Raw genomic sequence first — 17,145 nt, 5'->3', positions numbered from 1 at the left:
ACTCTATCTGGGTTTCACACCTAGGCGGCAGCGAACCAAGTACTTGAGCCATCATCTGCTTCTTCCTATTTTAAGTGGTGACTTAACCCATTGTGCCAGAACACCTGCTCCTAAACCTATCTTTTAATGGCACCCTCCATGAATAGTTTGAAGCCCCCTCACATGTGTGGCTTTTCTGTCCTCCCCCCCCCTCCACCTTAATTCACATTTCAGAGTTTCTTAAAGCTGCTCCTAGAACATGTCGCAGGCCACTCGTTTGACTTTACCTGTGCACAACGACAAAGGCTGCGGGGATCCAGGAAAGAAAAGATGTATAAAGACAACACCCTTGGAAGCTCGGTGGTAAAATCCAGAGCTTCTGCTGGAATTTTTTCCTGAAGCTTTCGACAGCAGAACTTTTGCTGTGACAGGGAGCAACGCTCCAACAGGCCTGTGAGGACTCTTCTCCTTTGAGAGTCTGTCCATTTGTCAAACTGGAGAAACGAAACAAAACACAAAAAGCTCCAAGTGCAGTCGCACAGCAGAGACTTGTTATGAGGAAATGATAGGAAGGGCATCAAAAGCAAGTTTGTCATTTGTTTCTAACGCGTATTATGTATTTCTTTCCTTGACTAATAAATTCTGGGTTTTGCCACCTACCTGACCTCTCTCATACTTACATGTTGGAGCATCTGCAGAACCTGGGTGTGTACTTGGAGATGCACTTGACATAAGAACTTGCAGTTACATAAGACTGGTAAGTTGGGAGCTGGCCATATGCACAAACCGAGAAAATATGTACTTGTAAAATAGCTTTAAGAGAAGGCACTTGGGCAGCTCCTCTCAGAATAGTTTCTACATTAGCTCATTAGTGCTTAAAACTCAACACTAGAAATGAATTCTTGCATTGATAATTAGAGATAAGGCACAATGTGCAACTATCCCTAAGAAGGGGAAAGAAAATGGGTTAAATATTTGCAGAAATGGGTAATGACTGATATGACAGGCAAGGAAGTGTGGATTGAGGAGGGCTTGGAACAGAGAGTGCCAGAGGGGGAGTAAATGCCAAAAGAATCCAGGGCACATCCAACAACAGCTTTGCTACTGCACAGTTTTCCCCCAGAGGTTACTCGACATCAAGGAATGACTGACCAGCCCAATTGAAAGAAAGGCTTTTAAGGAAACAGTTCCCATCAGCTGAGTGAGCCACTTCACCAGAAATCTGCATCTCTCATTCCTTCCCTAACCCATTAGGGAAGAGAAAACAGGAAAATCTAGGCTAGTTGTATTTTTATTTGTGAGTATCACATGTCACATATAGATATTTAGGATAGCTATTATAAATTAATCAGGATTTTAGAATGACTTCTAGTTGTAATCATCAAATACACTATGTGAAAAGGCATATAAAGTAAAAAATTAAACTTTTCAAATCTGATGACAGATAAACTTTGTTATGGTCACAAAATGCATTTAAAATTTTTTCTTTAGCTGGCGCCGCGGCTCAATAGGCTAATCCTCTGCCTGCAGCGCCGGCACACCGGCTTCTAGTCACGGCTGGGGCGCCGGATTCTGTCCCAGTTGCCCCTCTTCCAGGCCAGCTCTCTGCTGTGGCCCAGGAAGGCAGTGGAGGATGGCCCAAGTGCTTGGGCCCTGCACCTGCAGGGGAGACCAGGAGGAAGCACCTGGCTCCTGGCTTCGGATCAGCGCAGTGTGCCAGCCACAGCATGCCGGCCACAGCAGCCATTGGGGGGTGAACCAACAGAAAAAGGAAGACCTTTCTCTCTGTCTCTCTCTCTCACTGTCTACTCTGCCTGTCAAAAAAATTTTTTTTTCTTTAAAATTTATTTGAAAGAGAGACAGACATGGAGAGATCATCCACTTGCTGGTTCATACCCCAATGCCCAAGATAGCCATGCCTAGACTAGGCCAAGCCAGGAGCCAGGAACTTCACCCTGGTCTCCCATGCATATGACAGGGATGTAAGTACTTGGACCATCATCTGCTGCCTCACAGAGTGCACATGAGCAGGAAGCTGGAGAGGCAGGACTGGATCCAGGCTGTCTGATATGGGACATGAGCATCTTAAACACTGTGCTAAACACCCTTCTCTTCTTAATTTTTTTAATGCTTTTTATTTTTATTTTTTTGACAGGCAGAGTTAGACAGTGAGAGAGAGACAGAGAAAGGTCTTTCTTCTGTCGGTTCACCCCCCAGATGGCCGCTACAGCCGGCGCGCTGCGCCGATTCGAAGCCAGGAACCAGGTGCTTCCTCCTGGTCTCCCATGAGGGTGTAGGGCCCAAGGACCTGGGCCATCCTCCACTGCCTTCCTGAGCCACAGCAGAGAGCTGGACTGGAAGAGGAGCAACTGGGACAGAATCCAGAGCCCACTAGAACCCAGAGTGCCAGTGCAGCCTAGTAAGCCACGGCACCGGCCCACCCTTCTGTTCTTAATTAAAGCTATCCACTATTAGAGATCTCCTCAATGACCCACAAACTTCTCCTTGGAGATTTTTATTCAAAGGTAGGGAGCCACTAAAATGAAAAAGGAATTAACACTTGTACTACAAATACCAAAGGAATAAAATCAATTCACATAAGAGTGCTCTCTGATTTCTTCTGTCAGTTTTCGCACAACCCATAGCTCTAACTCCCACAAAAGGAGATTTTTTTCCCAGCTCTTTTGAGAAGGATTCTTAGGAGAACAAATGGAGAGAAACCAGATCAGAATGGCTAGGGATAAGGGAAGGATCAACGCCAGGAAGCCAAATCTATAAGGGAACTAAGGGGGAGGTGTGAGGTTTTGGCTTCTGGCACTTATGAGGTTCACAGCTGCTATGATTGCAGCTTACAGCGAGAGAACTGTGGAATGAAAGGGGATTTGGGGAGTACTGTTATGAGTTTGAACTGGGCCTCCTGTGATTTTTCTTTAAGAGACAAAATGAAGATAGGAATTAGTTTTTTAAATTACTTTGGGCAGTACAATGTGACTGTAGAGACTAAACTACAAGGGGACACAAGACGATAACAGTTACAAAAGTTTTTTTCATGAAATGATTATTTTCACTGTAAGAAGTCAGGGATAACTCAAAACACCTAACAGTAGGAGATCGGCTAAAGAAACTAATGGTGAGTTTAGGAGTGGGTAACGGAAGCTTTGGAAGAATATTAGGTGTCTCATTCCCAATTTTCTATTATTTTTAATACTCATTAGAACTATCTCAGCCTCATTTTCTATTTATACATTAAGAATAATTAAGTGGGCCAGGGTTAGGGCACAGTGGGTTAAAGCCATAGCTACTTGAAATCCTGGCTGCTCTGCTTTGGACCCAAGTCCCTGCTAATATGCCTGACAAAGCAGAACAGGATAGTCTGAGTACTTAGGCTCCTCCTGCCACTCACGTGGGAGACCAGGATGGAGTTCCTGGCTCCTGGCTTCATCCTGGACTAGCTCCAGCCATTGCTGATATTTAGGGAGTAAACCATGAGATGGAAGATACATTCTCTCTCTCTCTCTCTCTTTCCCTTTCAAATAAATAAAAAAATTCTTAAAAAGAATTCTATAAACATTGTAAGGTTGTCAGGATCACATACCATAGCAGATGTACTACTATGGATTGGAGATTAGCTTGGATGTTGAATGTCCACTAAAGGCCCATGCGTTAAAGATCTGGTCCCCAGAATTTTTTTTTTTTTTGCCAGGCAGAGTTAGACAGTGAGAGAGAGAGAGAGACAGAGAGAGTTATAGACAGTGAGAGAGAGACAGAGAGAAAGGTCTTCCTTCCGTTGGTTCACTCCCCTAATGGCTGCTACGGCTGACGCTGCGCCAATCTGAAGCCAGGAGCCGGGTACTTCCTCCCGGTCCCATGCCCAAGTGCAGGGACCCAAGCACTTGGGCCATCCTCCTTTGCCCTCTCGGGCCACAGCAGAGAGCTGGACTGGAAGAGGAGCAACTGGGACTAATACCCAGTGCCCCAACCGGAACTAGAACCTGGGTTGCTGGCACCTCAGGCAGAGGATTAGCCAAGTGAGCCACGGCACCGGCCGGTCCCCAAAGTTTTATGTTAATGGTACCAAGAGGGTGGGATTGAATCTAGTCCTGGTTGTCTGAAGGTGGGGCTTTTGGGAAGTGACTTGATTGGCTTGGATTGTAAGGATGGAGCCCCCATGATGTCTAAGAGACCACATTGATATCGACACACATGCAGTCCCCCTTGTCACATGATGCACTGCCACCTAAGGACTCACCAGATGTCTCACCAATAGGACCGTCCCATCTTGGTGAACCTCCAGAAAGGTAAGCCAAAATAAACCTGTTCTCTTTATAAAGTACAAAAGAAAACTCAAATAAATTCTTAATTGACTGCATGACTTATTGTAGAAATGGCAGCTGTTATTATGAAATGCCATGGTGATGTTAAAAATCCTATGTAGGGGCCAGCACTGTGGCATAGTGGGTTAAGCCTCCACCAGTGGCACCAGCATCCTAGGTGGACACTGGTTCAAGTCCCAGCTTTTCTTCTTCCGAGCCAGCTCTCTGTTATGGCCTGGAAAGGCAGTGGAAGATGGCCCAAGTGGTTGGGTCCCTGCACCCACATGGGAGACCTGGAAGAATCTCCTGGTTCCTGGCTTTGGATCAACCCAGCTCCAGCCGTTGGGGAGTGAACCAGTGGATGGAAGATATTTCTCTCTGTCACTCCTTCTCTCTGTGTGTAACTCTACCTCTCAAATGAGTGAATAAAATCTTAAAAAATATATAATTATAAGAAAATCATATGTATGTGGGTTAAATCAATGTTAAAAAAAGATATGTGCAAAAACTAAAATAGAAAGCACCAGATTGCCATGCTTGCGTATTGAGAAGGAGGAAAGTACACTGACTGAGGTTAACCCACCTTTCCTTGACACCCAAGAGAACGGGCTCAGATTACAGAATGATTTAAAATGATATAAAAGAATATTAGGATTATAAAATACTGAGGAAGTCTATAAAAGAAAACATTAAAACACTTTCCTCTAGAGATTAAAAAGATAATTACATTGGTTTCTCATTTCTTTCTCTGATTGCAATGGTCAAAGGTAATTTATATTTAGCTTTGATAGGTGTTCCTTGCCTCGGGGGATTTTCCTTTCTAATTGTGTTTGTTTAAGCTAATGGAAAATGAATTTGCATTCCTTGAACTCCTACCAATTCAAGGTGTGTAGATGATTCAGAAGGATGCTTAACAGCAGGGGGAATCCCTTTGGAATTCAGAAGGTGCTGGGAATAATGCAAAGAGAAGACAACCAGGGAAGAGTTCACTGTGCAGGAATTTGATAATCTCCGACACCTCTTGCACCATCTTTCAAGTAAAAACACGCATCACACAGTAGCCAGGGATCCCGTAAGTGAGACTGGGGAACCATTTAGGATCATTATTCTCCAATTCTAGTAGCAGATACAGCACCTCACTTCACGATTTGATCTTGGGGGATACCATTTTATAGGGCTCGCTTGGCTCAATATAACTGTGAACGTCCTATTTTTAGAGTGGTTGTTACAAGGATTCTTGCTGTGGCTTCAGGAAGTGAGGAGGATGGCTGGAGTTGCCAGGTCCCACCCACCCGACACTGAATGACAGGAAAAGGGTCATGGTCAGGGGGGATTAGTAAGGGGAGAGATGAAAAGAAAAGCTACCACTGCTACTTCCCTTTTTTGTTTTCCTTACTGATTGTATCATCTTACTCTGGTTGAATTTCCAAATCCTATTATCAAAAATTTAATTTCAGGCCGGCGCCGCGGCTCACTAGGCTATCCTCCACCTTGCGGCGCCGGCACACCTGGTTCTAGTCCCGGTCGGGGCACCGGATTCTGTCCCAGTTGCCCCTCTTCCAGGCCAGCTCTATGCTGTGGCCTGGGAGTGCAGTGGAGGATGGCTCAAGTGCTTGGGCCCTGCACCCCATGGGAGACCAGGAGAAGCACCTGGCTCCTGGCTCCTGCCATCGGATCAGCGCGGTGCGCCGGCCGCAGCGGCCATCAGTGGGGTGAACCAACGGAAAAGGAAGACCTTTCTCCCTCTCTCTCTCTCTCACTGCCCACTCTGCCTGTGAAAAAAAATTTTAATTTCACAATTGAAATATGAATATGTTTTTGTTTTGAAAGTCTCAGATAGATACATACAGAACCAAACACAAACTTCCTCTTCAAAGGGGCAGGCATTTGACACAGCTGTTACTGGTTTCCACTCGAACTCCTGCGAATGCAGATGCTGGGCGGCAGCAGGTGGTGGTTCATGTGGTTGGATCCTGCTTCCTAAGAGGGAGACCTGTACTGAGTCCCAGGTTCCTGACTTCAGTCTTTCTCTTCTCCCTCTCAAATAAAAAAGGACTCGGGTTTTTTTAGATGCCATCTACTTTATTAAAATTCTACAATAGAACTATTATTTCTATTAACAACACAGTAGAAGCTGAACGAAAGGCTGAGCTGCTTTCTTTTATTTATAGTCATTAAAGTTATTTACTTACTTGAATGAGTGATGGGGTAGTGGGGATGGAGAAAGAGAAATAGTAGATGGGGATGGAGAAAGAGAAAGAGAGAGAACAATCACATATCTGCTGGTTCACTCCCCAAATGCCCACAACCCAGGGCTCAGCCAGGCTGAAGCCAGGAGCCAGGAACTCCATCTAGGTCTCCCACGTGGGTGGTAGGAACCCAAGTACTTGGGTCATCATCGCTGCCTGCCAGACACATTGGCAGGAAGTTGGATCAAAAGCAGAGATGAGACTCAATCCCAGGCACAATCCCAGTGGCAGCTTAACCTGCTGTGCCAAAATGCTCATCCTGAGATGCTTTCCTTTAAACAAAAAAGCTTCTGCTGATATTTTCTACTGATTTGGAAGGGACTAACAGGCAGAAAAGATTGGAGAGAAAAGGGATTAAGTAGAAGCACGAAACAGTAAAGAAGAAGAGTTTTCCAGTTTGTTTTAATTAGTTTGTTTGTTACTATCTGGAATATCAGACAGAATCATGGGTAACTGTATGAATAAAAACTACTTTCTGTGCCCAAATATAAAGTGCTTCTGGATTCTCCATTGTTGAATAGGATTCATATCATGGATTATGTCTCACCTCTCCCTTTCCAGTCCTTTTCTTATGACTGCTTCTAAATACAGTTCCATTATCTGCAGTTTTACTTACTCACAGAAAGAAGATGAGTATAGTACAACAACATATTTTGAGAAAGTGATCACATGCACATACATTGTACAAAATATTGTTATAATTATTCTATTTTTTGTTGCAAATTAAACTTTATCACAGATAGTTCTGTATAGAAGGAAACATCATACATAGGGTTCAGAACTACCCATGGCTTCAGGCATCCATGGGGATCTTGGAACAGATTTCCCATGGATAAGGGGGCATTATTGTCCTACATTAAGCTTTAAAACCAATACTTGATCCCCATGATGAAAATCCCAACTAATGCCAAGTAAAAACATGGGAATCCTTAGTTCTCATTTCTTTTTTTGGAAATGCATTTCCGATGCTATCAATGTCTTACTCACGAAGTACACAAACAAAAGAAAAATCTAAAGCTAAAATGGTGTGAGGAACATAAGTAAAGGTAACTTGGAAATCTCCCCCTCAAACCTAATTCATTCATTTTTTGAGGGAGTATCAAGATATCATATGATTTAGTGAATTTAAAGAATAAGTTTGTTTTTGGGCAAAAGAGAAAAACAAAAGAGTATCATGTACTCACCTATCTATATCTATGTATCTATCTACCTCTGTCTATCTATCAATCTATCTATCTATCTATGAGACAAAAAGACCTCTCATCTGTTGGTTTATTCTCTAATCACCCAGGAGCCAGGAACTCAATCCAGGTCTCTGTTAGTGGCAGAATGGGAGGAATCAACTACTTGAACCATCAGCTTCCTCCCAGGGTTTGCATTAGTAGGAAGCTGGAGTCAGGAGCCAGAGTCTGGAACCAATTTCAAGCACTCTGATTCAGGATGCTGGTATACCAAGAGGCGTCTTAACCACTGTGCCAAATGCTCACTTCCATTTATTCATTTACAAAATGTTTATTAAATGTCTGGCAAGTATCAAGGATTGTAAAATAAGACATAGGTAGAGGGGCCAGTGCTGTTGTGTAGTGAGTAAAGCCGTGCCAGCAGTGCAGGCATCCCAAACGGGTACCGGTTCGAGTCCCGCCTGCTCCACTTCCAATCCTGCTCTCTGATATGGCCTGGAAAAGCAGTGGAAATTGGCCCAAGTCCTTGGGTCCCTGTACTTACATAGAAAACCAGGAAGACTCTCCTGGTTCCTGGCTTCAGATCAGCTCGGCTCTGGCTGTTGCAGCCATTTGGGAATGAACCAGAGGATAGAAGATCTCTCTCTCTCTCTCTCTCTCTGCCTCTGCCTCTGCCTCTCTGTAGCTCTGCCTTTCAAATAAGTAAATAAATCTTAAAAAAAAGAAATAGGTAAAAACCATCTCTTTCCTCTGTGGGTTATTCTCTTGAAGAAGACAGATAATAGTGACCTTTCCAAATATGTTTCTATAGCTAATGGTCAAGAGGCTAAACAAGATCTTTTTAAAAGTTTTAATATCCTGCATTTTATTTAGAATAATACTAAAAAATATTTAACAACCAACAAAGCAACCAACTAATCAAAACAGGCAGAAGCTGCTAAGCCATGTTAACCAGTACTGGCTAAACAGCAACCCTGATTATAGTTGTTTCTCAACTGACAATGGGGTTATACTCTGATAAATCCATTGTAAATCAAAAACACTGTAAGGTGAAGATGCACACAGCACACCTAACCTAGGGAACATGCTAGCTTAGCAAGAGCACGTGGAAGAGCATGGGTTGTTTCCCGTCTTGATCAAAAGTGCTGATTGGGAGCTAGGGCTGCTACTGCTGTCCAGTATTGCAGGACAGTATGGTACCACACATGGCTAGCCTGGAAAAGGACCCCAACTCACAATTAAAAAAGTATGATTTCTTCTGAATGCATATCACTTTCACACCATCACAACATCAGAAAACTGTAAGTCAAATCATCGTAAGTTGGGGACATTTGTATTAATGTAGGAATTTCCACAATATTAAGTAGAATGATAGTGCAAAAATAGATTATTCTAAATGAAGCTCTTTAAAAGTTGTTAGGAACAGATGCAAAGTCAGTTTAAAAATATAAACAGAATGGGAAAAACAACTATATTTTTAGATTTTGGTATTTTTTTCATTAAATTTCAGGGTTGAAAAATACTGTTCTGACAAATAAGGCATTGACATGATTAAAAAGATCAAAAGGTTTAAAGGACTATTCAGTGAAAAGAGTTATTTCCATCATGTCCCAGGCTCAGAATTTTCTTCCCTGAAGGAAACCAATGATTACCCCTTTTCTTGTGCATCCTTCCAGATATATATATATATATATATATATATATATATATATATATATAAACTTGGGTTAGTAAATATCCTTAGCCTGGGGCTTAAAGAACAACAGAGAAGAGTTCTGGTGAAAAACTAACATAAATAAAAATAACTAGACCTGTTATTTTTGTGTTAGTCTTTAGCAAGATGAGTTTCAATAACAGGTAAAAAAAGAAGGCATCCGTCTCCGGTCATATTCCAGGCAAAGATGCTCTCTCAAGGAAGCTGGCTTTGACCTGACACTTTAAAGAAAAGATACTTGAGATAACACATAATCATGTTAGAGAAACCCAATTATAGGGTTTTGGGGATCTATTTTAAAAGTTGATAAATCATACACCATAAAATTCATCATTTTAAAATATATAATTGGTTGATTTTAGCATATTCATAAGATCATGCAATCGTCACAACTATCCAATCCCTGGACATTTTTATTACCCACAAAAGAACCCTTTATCCACTACAGTCATTCTCTATTCTTCTCTTCCTCATTCCCTGGATTCCACTAATATATTTTTCTATCTCTGTAGATTTGATTATCCTAGACATTTCATATAAATGGAATCATATAGTATGTAGCTTCTGTGTCTGGCTTCTTTCACTTTGTGCAATATTTTCAAGCTTCATCCATGTTTTAGCATGTACATATCACTCCATTCCTTTTTTTAACCCTTACTTTTAAAAATTGTGGTAAAACAAACATAAAATTTACAATTTTAACTATTGTCAGTGCACTCATCTTTGACATTAAGTGCATTCAAACTGCTGAAATTATGATACATTAAATAATAAGTCCCTATCCGTCCCCTGGTGACCTGTTTCTCTTTGGGTATGAATTTGCTTATTCTGCCTACTGCATATAAGTGCAATCTTACAATAGTGTCCTTTTGTGTCTGGCTAACTTCACTGAGCACAACATCATTGGAGTTCAACCATGTTGTAGTACATGTCAGAATTTCTTTCCTTTTTCTCAATGGATAATATTCTGTCATATGGATAGACCATACGTTGTTTATTCACTCATCAGTTGACGGACATTGGGATTGTTTACACTTGACAATGAACAAAGCTGCTATGAACATTTGTATGCAAGTTTTCTATGACTATGTTTTCAATTTTCTTGGATAGTAGAAAATACTGAACGGTTGGGACTGTAAAGGAATTTGATAAGTAATATTACTTATAGATAAACTTTGATTGTCACCCAGGGATGGGCAATGACCAGTGGGACTCTGTGTCTCCCCATTTGAGTAACAAATTAGAAAGTCCTCATTTGTGACAAAGGATAGCTGTATCTTGTTAGGTAAAAGCATTAAGTTGTACGGTTCTCATATGGAAGTTTTAGTGTGTGTACAAGGGTGTAGACGGAGGCTTATTAGCAAAATGGATCAACAGTGCTGCTTACTGAGCTTTTGTCTTTAAGATCCAAATCCAGCTTTCTCTACTCTGTTTTGTGAGTATAGAAGGCTGGGGCTCTAGACACGTACAACCATATTTCTCCCTTTACAGCTGGCTCCCTGTCAGATGCTGCCAGTGAAGGGAGGCACTGGAGGAATACCAAAGGAGAAGCAATGCACTTGGCTGTCGGCACCAGGATCAGAAAACCCAGGTGGCACCAGTGAATTCTCAGTCCCACTTTTCCTCATACACCATGCTTCCTCAGCTATGCCAGAATTGGCTGGCTGTGACGTCAGATGCCTGACTCTGCCAGGGGGCTGGAGGTCCTCCTCTGAGCTCCTGAGGTCCCAAGAAAGCTCATGACAGCTGCTTCCTGCAGTTCCATCTCCGCAGAACCTCAGTGTGCCCTTATTGTCTTTACTGCTTTCCGTTACTCATTTTACCAAGCCCTTTCATTAAATTACACCTGCTGAAATGACATATGACTTCTGTTTCCCTGACTGAACCTTAACAGATTCATTCAGAAAGCACCAGTCATGCTTCTCCGGAAATGAGCAAGTCCCCAGGCCCTGTGACTGTGCTACAGACTGAATGCTTGTGTCTGTTTTGACTGTGGCAAAATCCTAACCTGGGGTGTGAGCAACAGGAGGCGAGGCCTGTGGGAAGTGATCAAGTCAGGAGCAAGTAGTGCGCTTACAGAGACCCCTTTCCTCTCTGGCTATGTGACAGCACAGCAAGAAGCTGACTGCCCTCGCCACACCCTGACTCTGCGGCACTTTGATTGTGGATTTCCCAGCAGCCAGAATGGTGCAAAATAAAAGTCTGTGGTTTCTAAGCCACTAAGTCTATGGTTTCTGTTATAGCAGCAGGAACAGACTAAAACATATAATTCAGAAATAGGCATATTTTAAATGCTTACCCATTTTCCAAGCAGAGCTCTTCTTTCTTCAAATACCTATAGAAAGAAAAAAAGAATAGGGTGATTTCATATATCATGGTCCTAAATACCCATTACAAGAAAGATATCAGTAAAGGGTTAGTGAACGACTACTCATTCTATCAACTGAATATGAAAAAACCATTCCTGAGATGATAGCTTATTCATTTTAAAATTGGGAAGATTGTTTTTAAATTTATTTATTTTGGGACTGGCATCGGGACATTACAGGTAAATCTGATGTCTGTAGTACACCATCCCATATGGGCGCCAGTTCAGGGCCGGGCCGCTCTATTTCCAATCCAGCATCCCATATGGGTGCCGGTTTGAATCCCAGCTGCTCCACTTCCCATCCAACTCTCTATGGTCTGGGAAAGTGGTAGAAGATGACCCAAGTGCTTGGGCCCCTGCACCCACATGGGAGACCCAAAAGAAGCTCCTGGCTCCTGGCTTCAGATCCTCTCAGCTCTGGCTGTTGTCACCAATTGGGGAGTGAACCAGCAGATGGAAGACTTTCTCTCTCTCTCTCTCTCTCTCTCTGCCTCTGCCTCTCTGTAACTCTACCTTTCAAATAAAATAAATAAATATTTTTAAAGAATAGTTCTTTTAAAGAAGACTAATCAGAAAGATGGGGCAGTCATTTGGCACAATGGTTAAGATGCCACCTGGGGGTGGGCGGCACTGTGGCATAGCTGGTAAAGATGCAGTGCCAGCAACCCATATGGGAGCTGATTCAAGTTCCAGATGCCCCACTTCCGATCCAGCTCTTGCTATGGCCTGGGACAGCAGTGGAAGATGGCCCAGGTCCCTGGGCCCCTGCACCTGTGTAGGAGACTCAGAAGAAGCTCCTGGCTCCTGGCTTCAGATCGGCCCAGCTCTGGCTGTTGCAGCCATTTGCGTAGTGAACAGTGGATGGAAGGCCTCTCTGCTTATGCCTCTCTGTGACTCTACCTTTCAAACAGATGAACAAATCTTTAAAAAAATGCCACTTGGGATACCTGCATCCCTTATTGAAGTCCCTGACTTTGAGTCCCTGCTCCATTTCTGATCCAGTTTCCTGCTAATGTGCACCTTGGGAAGCAGAATTTGATAACTCAGGTAGCTGGATCCTTGCCATATAGAAGACCAGGAATGACTTCTGGGCTCCTGGCTTTGCCTGGCCAGGTCTCAACTATTGCAGGCACTTGGGAAGTGAACCAGTGGATGGGAAACTGATCTTTTATCTGTCTGTCTCTCTCCCTCTTGCTCTCGCTTTCACTTTCTCTCCTCTCTGCCTTTCAAATATTATTTTACAAAAAAAGAAAAAATGCAATTGTAAGGAGAAATCAATTTTAGAATTTGAAAGGAGATTAAAAACAGGAAAAGAAAGATTGCACTTCTGAAATGTCTCAATATTACTGTCATAAGGATTTACAAAATGTACAGATGAGCAGCTCCATCCATATCTCAGTGTATACTCATATCAGTGGTGTCCATTATACATGTGATTTGTAGGAATTAGAAATTTGCATGTATACATCTGGGCTTGCCACTGAGTATCTGTAAAGATTTATTATTACTATATACTTTCTTTTTTAAAAAAAATATTTTATTTATTTATTTTACAGGTAGAGTTACAGACAATGAGAGAGAGAGAGACAGAGAGAAAGGTCTTCCTTCTGTTGGTTCACTCCCCAAATAACTGCATTGGCCAGAGCTGCGCCGATCCGAAGCCAGGAGCCAGGTGCTTCTTCCTGGTCTCCCATGTGGGTGCAGGGGCCCAAGGACTTGGGCCATCTTCTACAGCTTTCCCAGGCCATAGCAAGGAAGAGGAAGCAACGGGGACTAGAACCGGTGTCCATATGGAATGCTGGTGCCACAGGCAGAGGATTAACCTAGTGCACCATGGCTCCAGCCCCACTATATACATTCTAGGACAGAAATCACTCTCATTCATCTTGATATCTCTAGCGTAGAGTGCTGTGGATAGCTCAGTACAGGTCTGTTGAATCGAGTGGCTGTGGTTGAGGAGACTGAGTATCCTCCTGGTACTGCAGTGCCCATGTATTCATACTATTGGCGTCTAGGTGTTTTTCTGAGCATCTGTGCACATGAGCATTACAGCAAGTGAGGAAGGGAAGCCTAACGTGGGTATGCTTGGCAGAGGAAGGGTTATGAGGAGAAGAAGGGGAAGAGAGAGTAATGAACATATGTGAACGTCTTTCTCACGCCAATGCACATACCCTCTGTCAGCTTTCAAAATTGGGATCGATGTTTTCCCTTCCTGTTGGCACTGCCTAAATTCTCTAGCACTGTGAGAATGTTCCTCCTCAGAGAGGTGGTGCAGGCCTATTTCTTCTCTTTTTGTGGAGGAGGATCAGAGGCTGTTTTTATGCTTCCGACAGATAATGCTTTCTTTCCCTTTTTAGACTCTCAAACTCTAGTTGCCAAGTGACTACAAAATGGGAATTGAAATAATTGCTTCAACAACTGCCTCAGGACCAGTGAAATATGAATTTGTGTCCCTGGCCAGGGACTCCTGCTTTATAGGGAAATACTTTTTGCACATTAGAGAAGAAGAAAATGAAGACCCTTCCCCCCAGTTAACTGCCACCTGCTACTAGGACCCTCAAGTAAAGGCCACGGGTAAAATCAGAGTTTGCGTTTGTAAACAGAAGAGAACCTATACAACACAGAAGATTCAAAAATATCGATTCAAAAATTTCCTGGACTCTTTCAATCACCTATCGCCCAACTCGCATTACCAGTGTTGTCATCTTTCTCATCTGTTCCATTTCAACTCCCTCTCCATTTACAGCTCATGTTCCACTTAGACTTTACAGTTTTGTTTTTGCTCTCTGTTGGTTTTTATTAATTTTATCTTCCCAAGTGGATGACAAGCACTTCCTTTTGCATGCTCTATAGAACCAGCAAGTACAGATTCCAAGGAAGGCCCTCAAGAAACATCTGGGGATTGAATAATAACAACAGAAAACTTCAAAGTCCTGAAACTTCAGAGCTATAAGAAAATCTAAAGATCTTTTTTGTTCAGTTCCCTTAGAGAAGACAACTAGATTCCCCAAAGAGGTTAGTTTCATTTATAGATTTTTTAAAAAAGATGTATTATTTACTTGACAGACAGGGTGTGTGTGTTGGGGGCGGGAGTGGAGAGAGAAATCTTCCATGCATTGCATGCATTGGTTCACTACCTTCAACAGTAAAGGATGGGCCAGGCTGAAGCTAGGAGCCAGGAATTTCATCTGGATCTTCTACATGAGTGACAGCACTCAAGCACTTGAGCCATTATATGCTGCCTACCAGGTGCATTAGCAGGAAGATAGATTGGAAGCAGAGTAGTGGGGACTTGAACTAGGTACTCCAATGTCAGATACAACTACTTGAAGCATTCTCTTAACCCGATGTGTCATAATGACCATTCCTATAGACATTTTTTTTTTATTTGAAATCACTGGTTCTAGATATCTGTTCATCTCAACTCTGCACTCAATTCCTCACTAGAACTTTGGTCTCCTCCATGCTGACTTCCTGCCCTACATTATTTTTTTTTTCATATCAAGATTTATTTTTTTATTTGAAAGACAGAGTTACAGAGAGGGAGAGAGAGCGTGGGGGATTGGGGGAGGTGATCTTCCATCAGCAGGCTCACTCCCCAAATGGCTGCAATGGCTGGAGCTGGGCCAATCCAAAGCCAGGAGCCAGGAGCTTCTTCCTGGTCTCCCATGTGGGTGCAGAGGGTCTTGGACCATCTTCCACTGCTTTCCCAGGCGCATTAGCAGGGAGTTGGATCAGAAGAACAGCTTTACCCGCTATGCCACAGTGCCAGCCCCCTGTTCTATATTCTTGATGGATTGCTTGCTGCCCTTCCCTTGGTCTGTTAGTTGGAAGGAGAAAAGGATAGGACCTGAGACCACAACCAAACTTCCAAAAGGATATAAATGGGATGCACCACCACAGTGCCCAGTGACGGTGTAGCTCACAGAAAACAGAGGGACACTGACTTGAAAGGAGAGGGCAGTTAACAAGAACACAGCAGGAAAGGCATGGGGTGGGAGGTGGGGAGTGTTAGCAGGCTAAAGCTAAGACAAAGTCTAAAAGTAGAATCTAAGCAAATCCAACTCTTTACCAGAAGGTGACTAGACCCAAGAAGAAACTCATGGGAGTAGATGCAAAACACTAAATTGGAAGCCAGAAAACCTCAGATCTGGTTTAGACCCTACCCTACACAATTTGGGGTAAATAATTTCATTGTCAGGTCCTCAGACAGACATATTATCTTACATTCCCTGGTTTGGGGCAAGTCTTCATTCCAAAGATTTGTCATCAGTTTCTTCATTTCCAAGAGCTGGAAGACAAAGTACCCACTCAAACTGGAAATATTAAAGGGAATCTTCTTTTCTTGCAGAATGCCACAGTCTGTTTATATCACAGTTTACTCAGAGCCTGCTGTTAAGTAAAAATCCCACGGTTGTTATTTTAGTCTGTTGACACTGCAGTTGCATATTCACCATGTGACATCATTACAGTGTAGGAGTGAGATATTTAGGAGTTCCTAAATTAGGGTTGATTGATAGTAACCAGGTGATTTTTCTCAGAATATCTTTTTTTAAAAAAAAGATTTACTTATTTGAAAGGCCGAGGGAGAGAAAGAGATCTTTCATCCATTGGTTCACTCCTCAGATAGCCACAATGGCTGGGGCTGGGCCAAGGTAAAGCCAGGAGCCCGGAACTCCATCTGGGTCTCCCACATGCGTGACAGGGACCCAAGCACTTAGGTCATCTGCTGTTACCTTCCCAGGGAATGCATCTAGCAGGGAGCTGGATCAGAAGTGGAATATCCAAGACTCGAACTGGCATTCCAATACAGAATGCCAACATTGCAAGCAGCAGCTTAAACTGCTATGCCACAACATAGGCCCCAAAATACCATTTTATCCTGTATTACTCCACATGTGTGAACTCTACTCTAAAAGAAATGTGCCTCACTGTCTTTAAGAATAAATTTATTTATTTATTATGTGAGAGGAAGAATCTCCCTCTCTCCCAAATGCCTGTAACAAGCAGGCGTGGGCCGGTCTGAAACCAGGAGCCAGAAGCTTGAACTGGGTGTCCTACATGGGTAACAGGGATTCAAGTACTTGAGCAATCACCTGCTGCCTCCTGGTATATGCATTAGCAGGAAACTGACATCGAGAGCTGAGCTGGGACTTGAACCTAGAGACTCTGATTATGAGATGCAGGCATCCCAAGCAGCATCTTACTCACTAGGCCAAACATCCCACCCCACCCCCAACCCACTCCCCACTTTTTTCTCTTTAAAAAATTACATATATTTAAGGTACACAACATGATATTTTAATATGCACATACAAAGAGAAATAACTGCTGAAGTCAA

General features: G+C 42.8%; 1 protein-coding gene across 2 annotated transcripts in view; it reads right to left on the bottom strand.

Moving 5' to 3' along the window:
• FBXO16 (F-box protein 16) overlaps positions 1–17,145 on the bottom strand; it is a 65,060-nt gene that overhangs the window by 33,827 nt on the left and 14,088 nt on the right. For both annotated transcript variants that reach the window (XM_089325452.1, XM_089325453.1), the window contains 2 exons: positions 11,736–11,771; positions 267–473 (listed from right to left, as the gene is read on the bottom strand). In XM_089325452.1, coding sequence (XP_089181578.1) covers positions 267–473; positions 11,736–11,771 — 243 coding nt within the window. The remainder of the gene's footprint in view (positions 1–266; positions 474–11,735; positions 11,772–17,145) is intronic.

The sequence above is a fragment of the Oryctolagus cuniculus genome, chromosome 2 (assembly GCF_051225735.1).
Source record: "Oryctolagus cuniculus isolate XC-2025 breed Fujian yellow rabbit chromosome 2, ASM5122573v1, whole genome shotgun sequence".
Taxonomy (NCBI): Eukaryota; Metazoa; Chordata; class Mammalia; order Lagomorpha; family Leporidae; genus Oryctolagus; species Oryctolagus cuniculus.
This window is presented reverse-complemented; position numbering and strand designations above follow the sequence as displayed.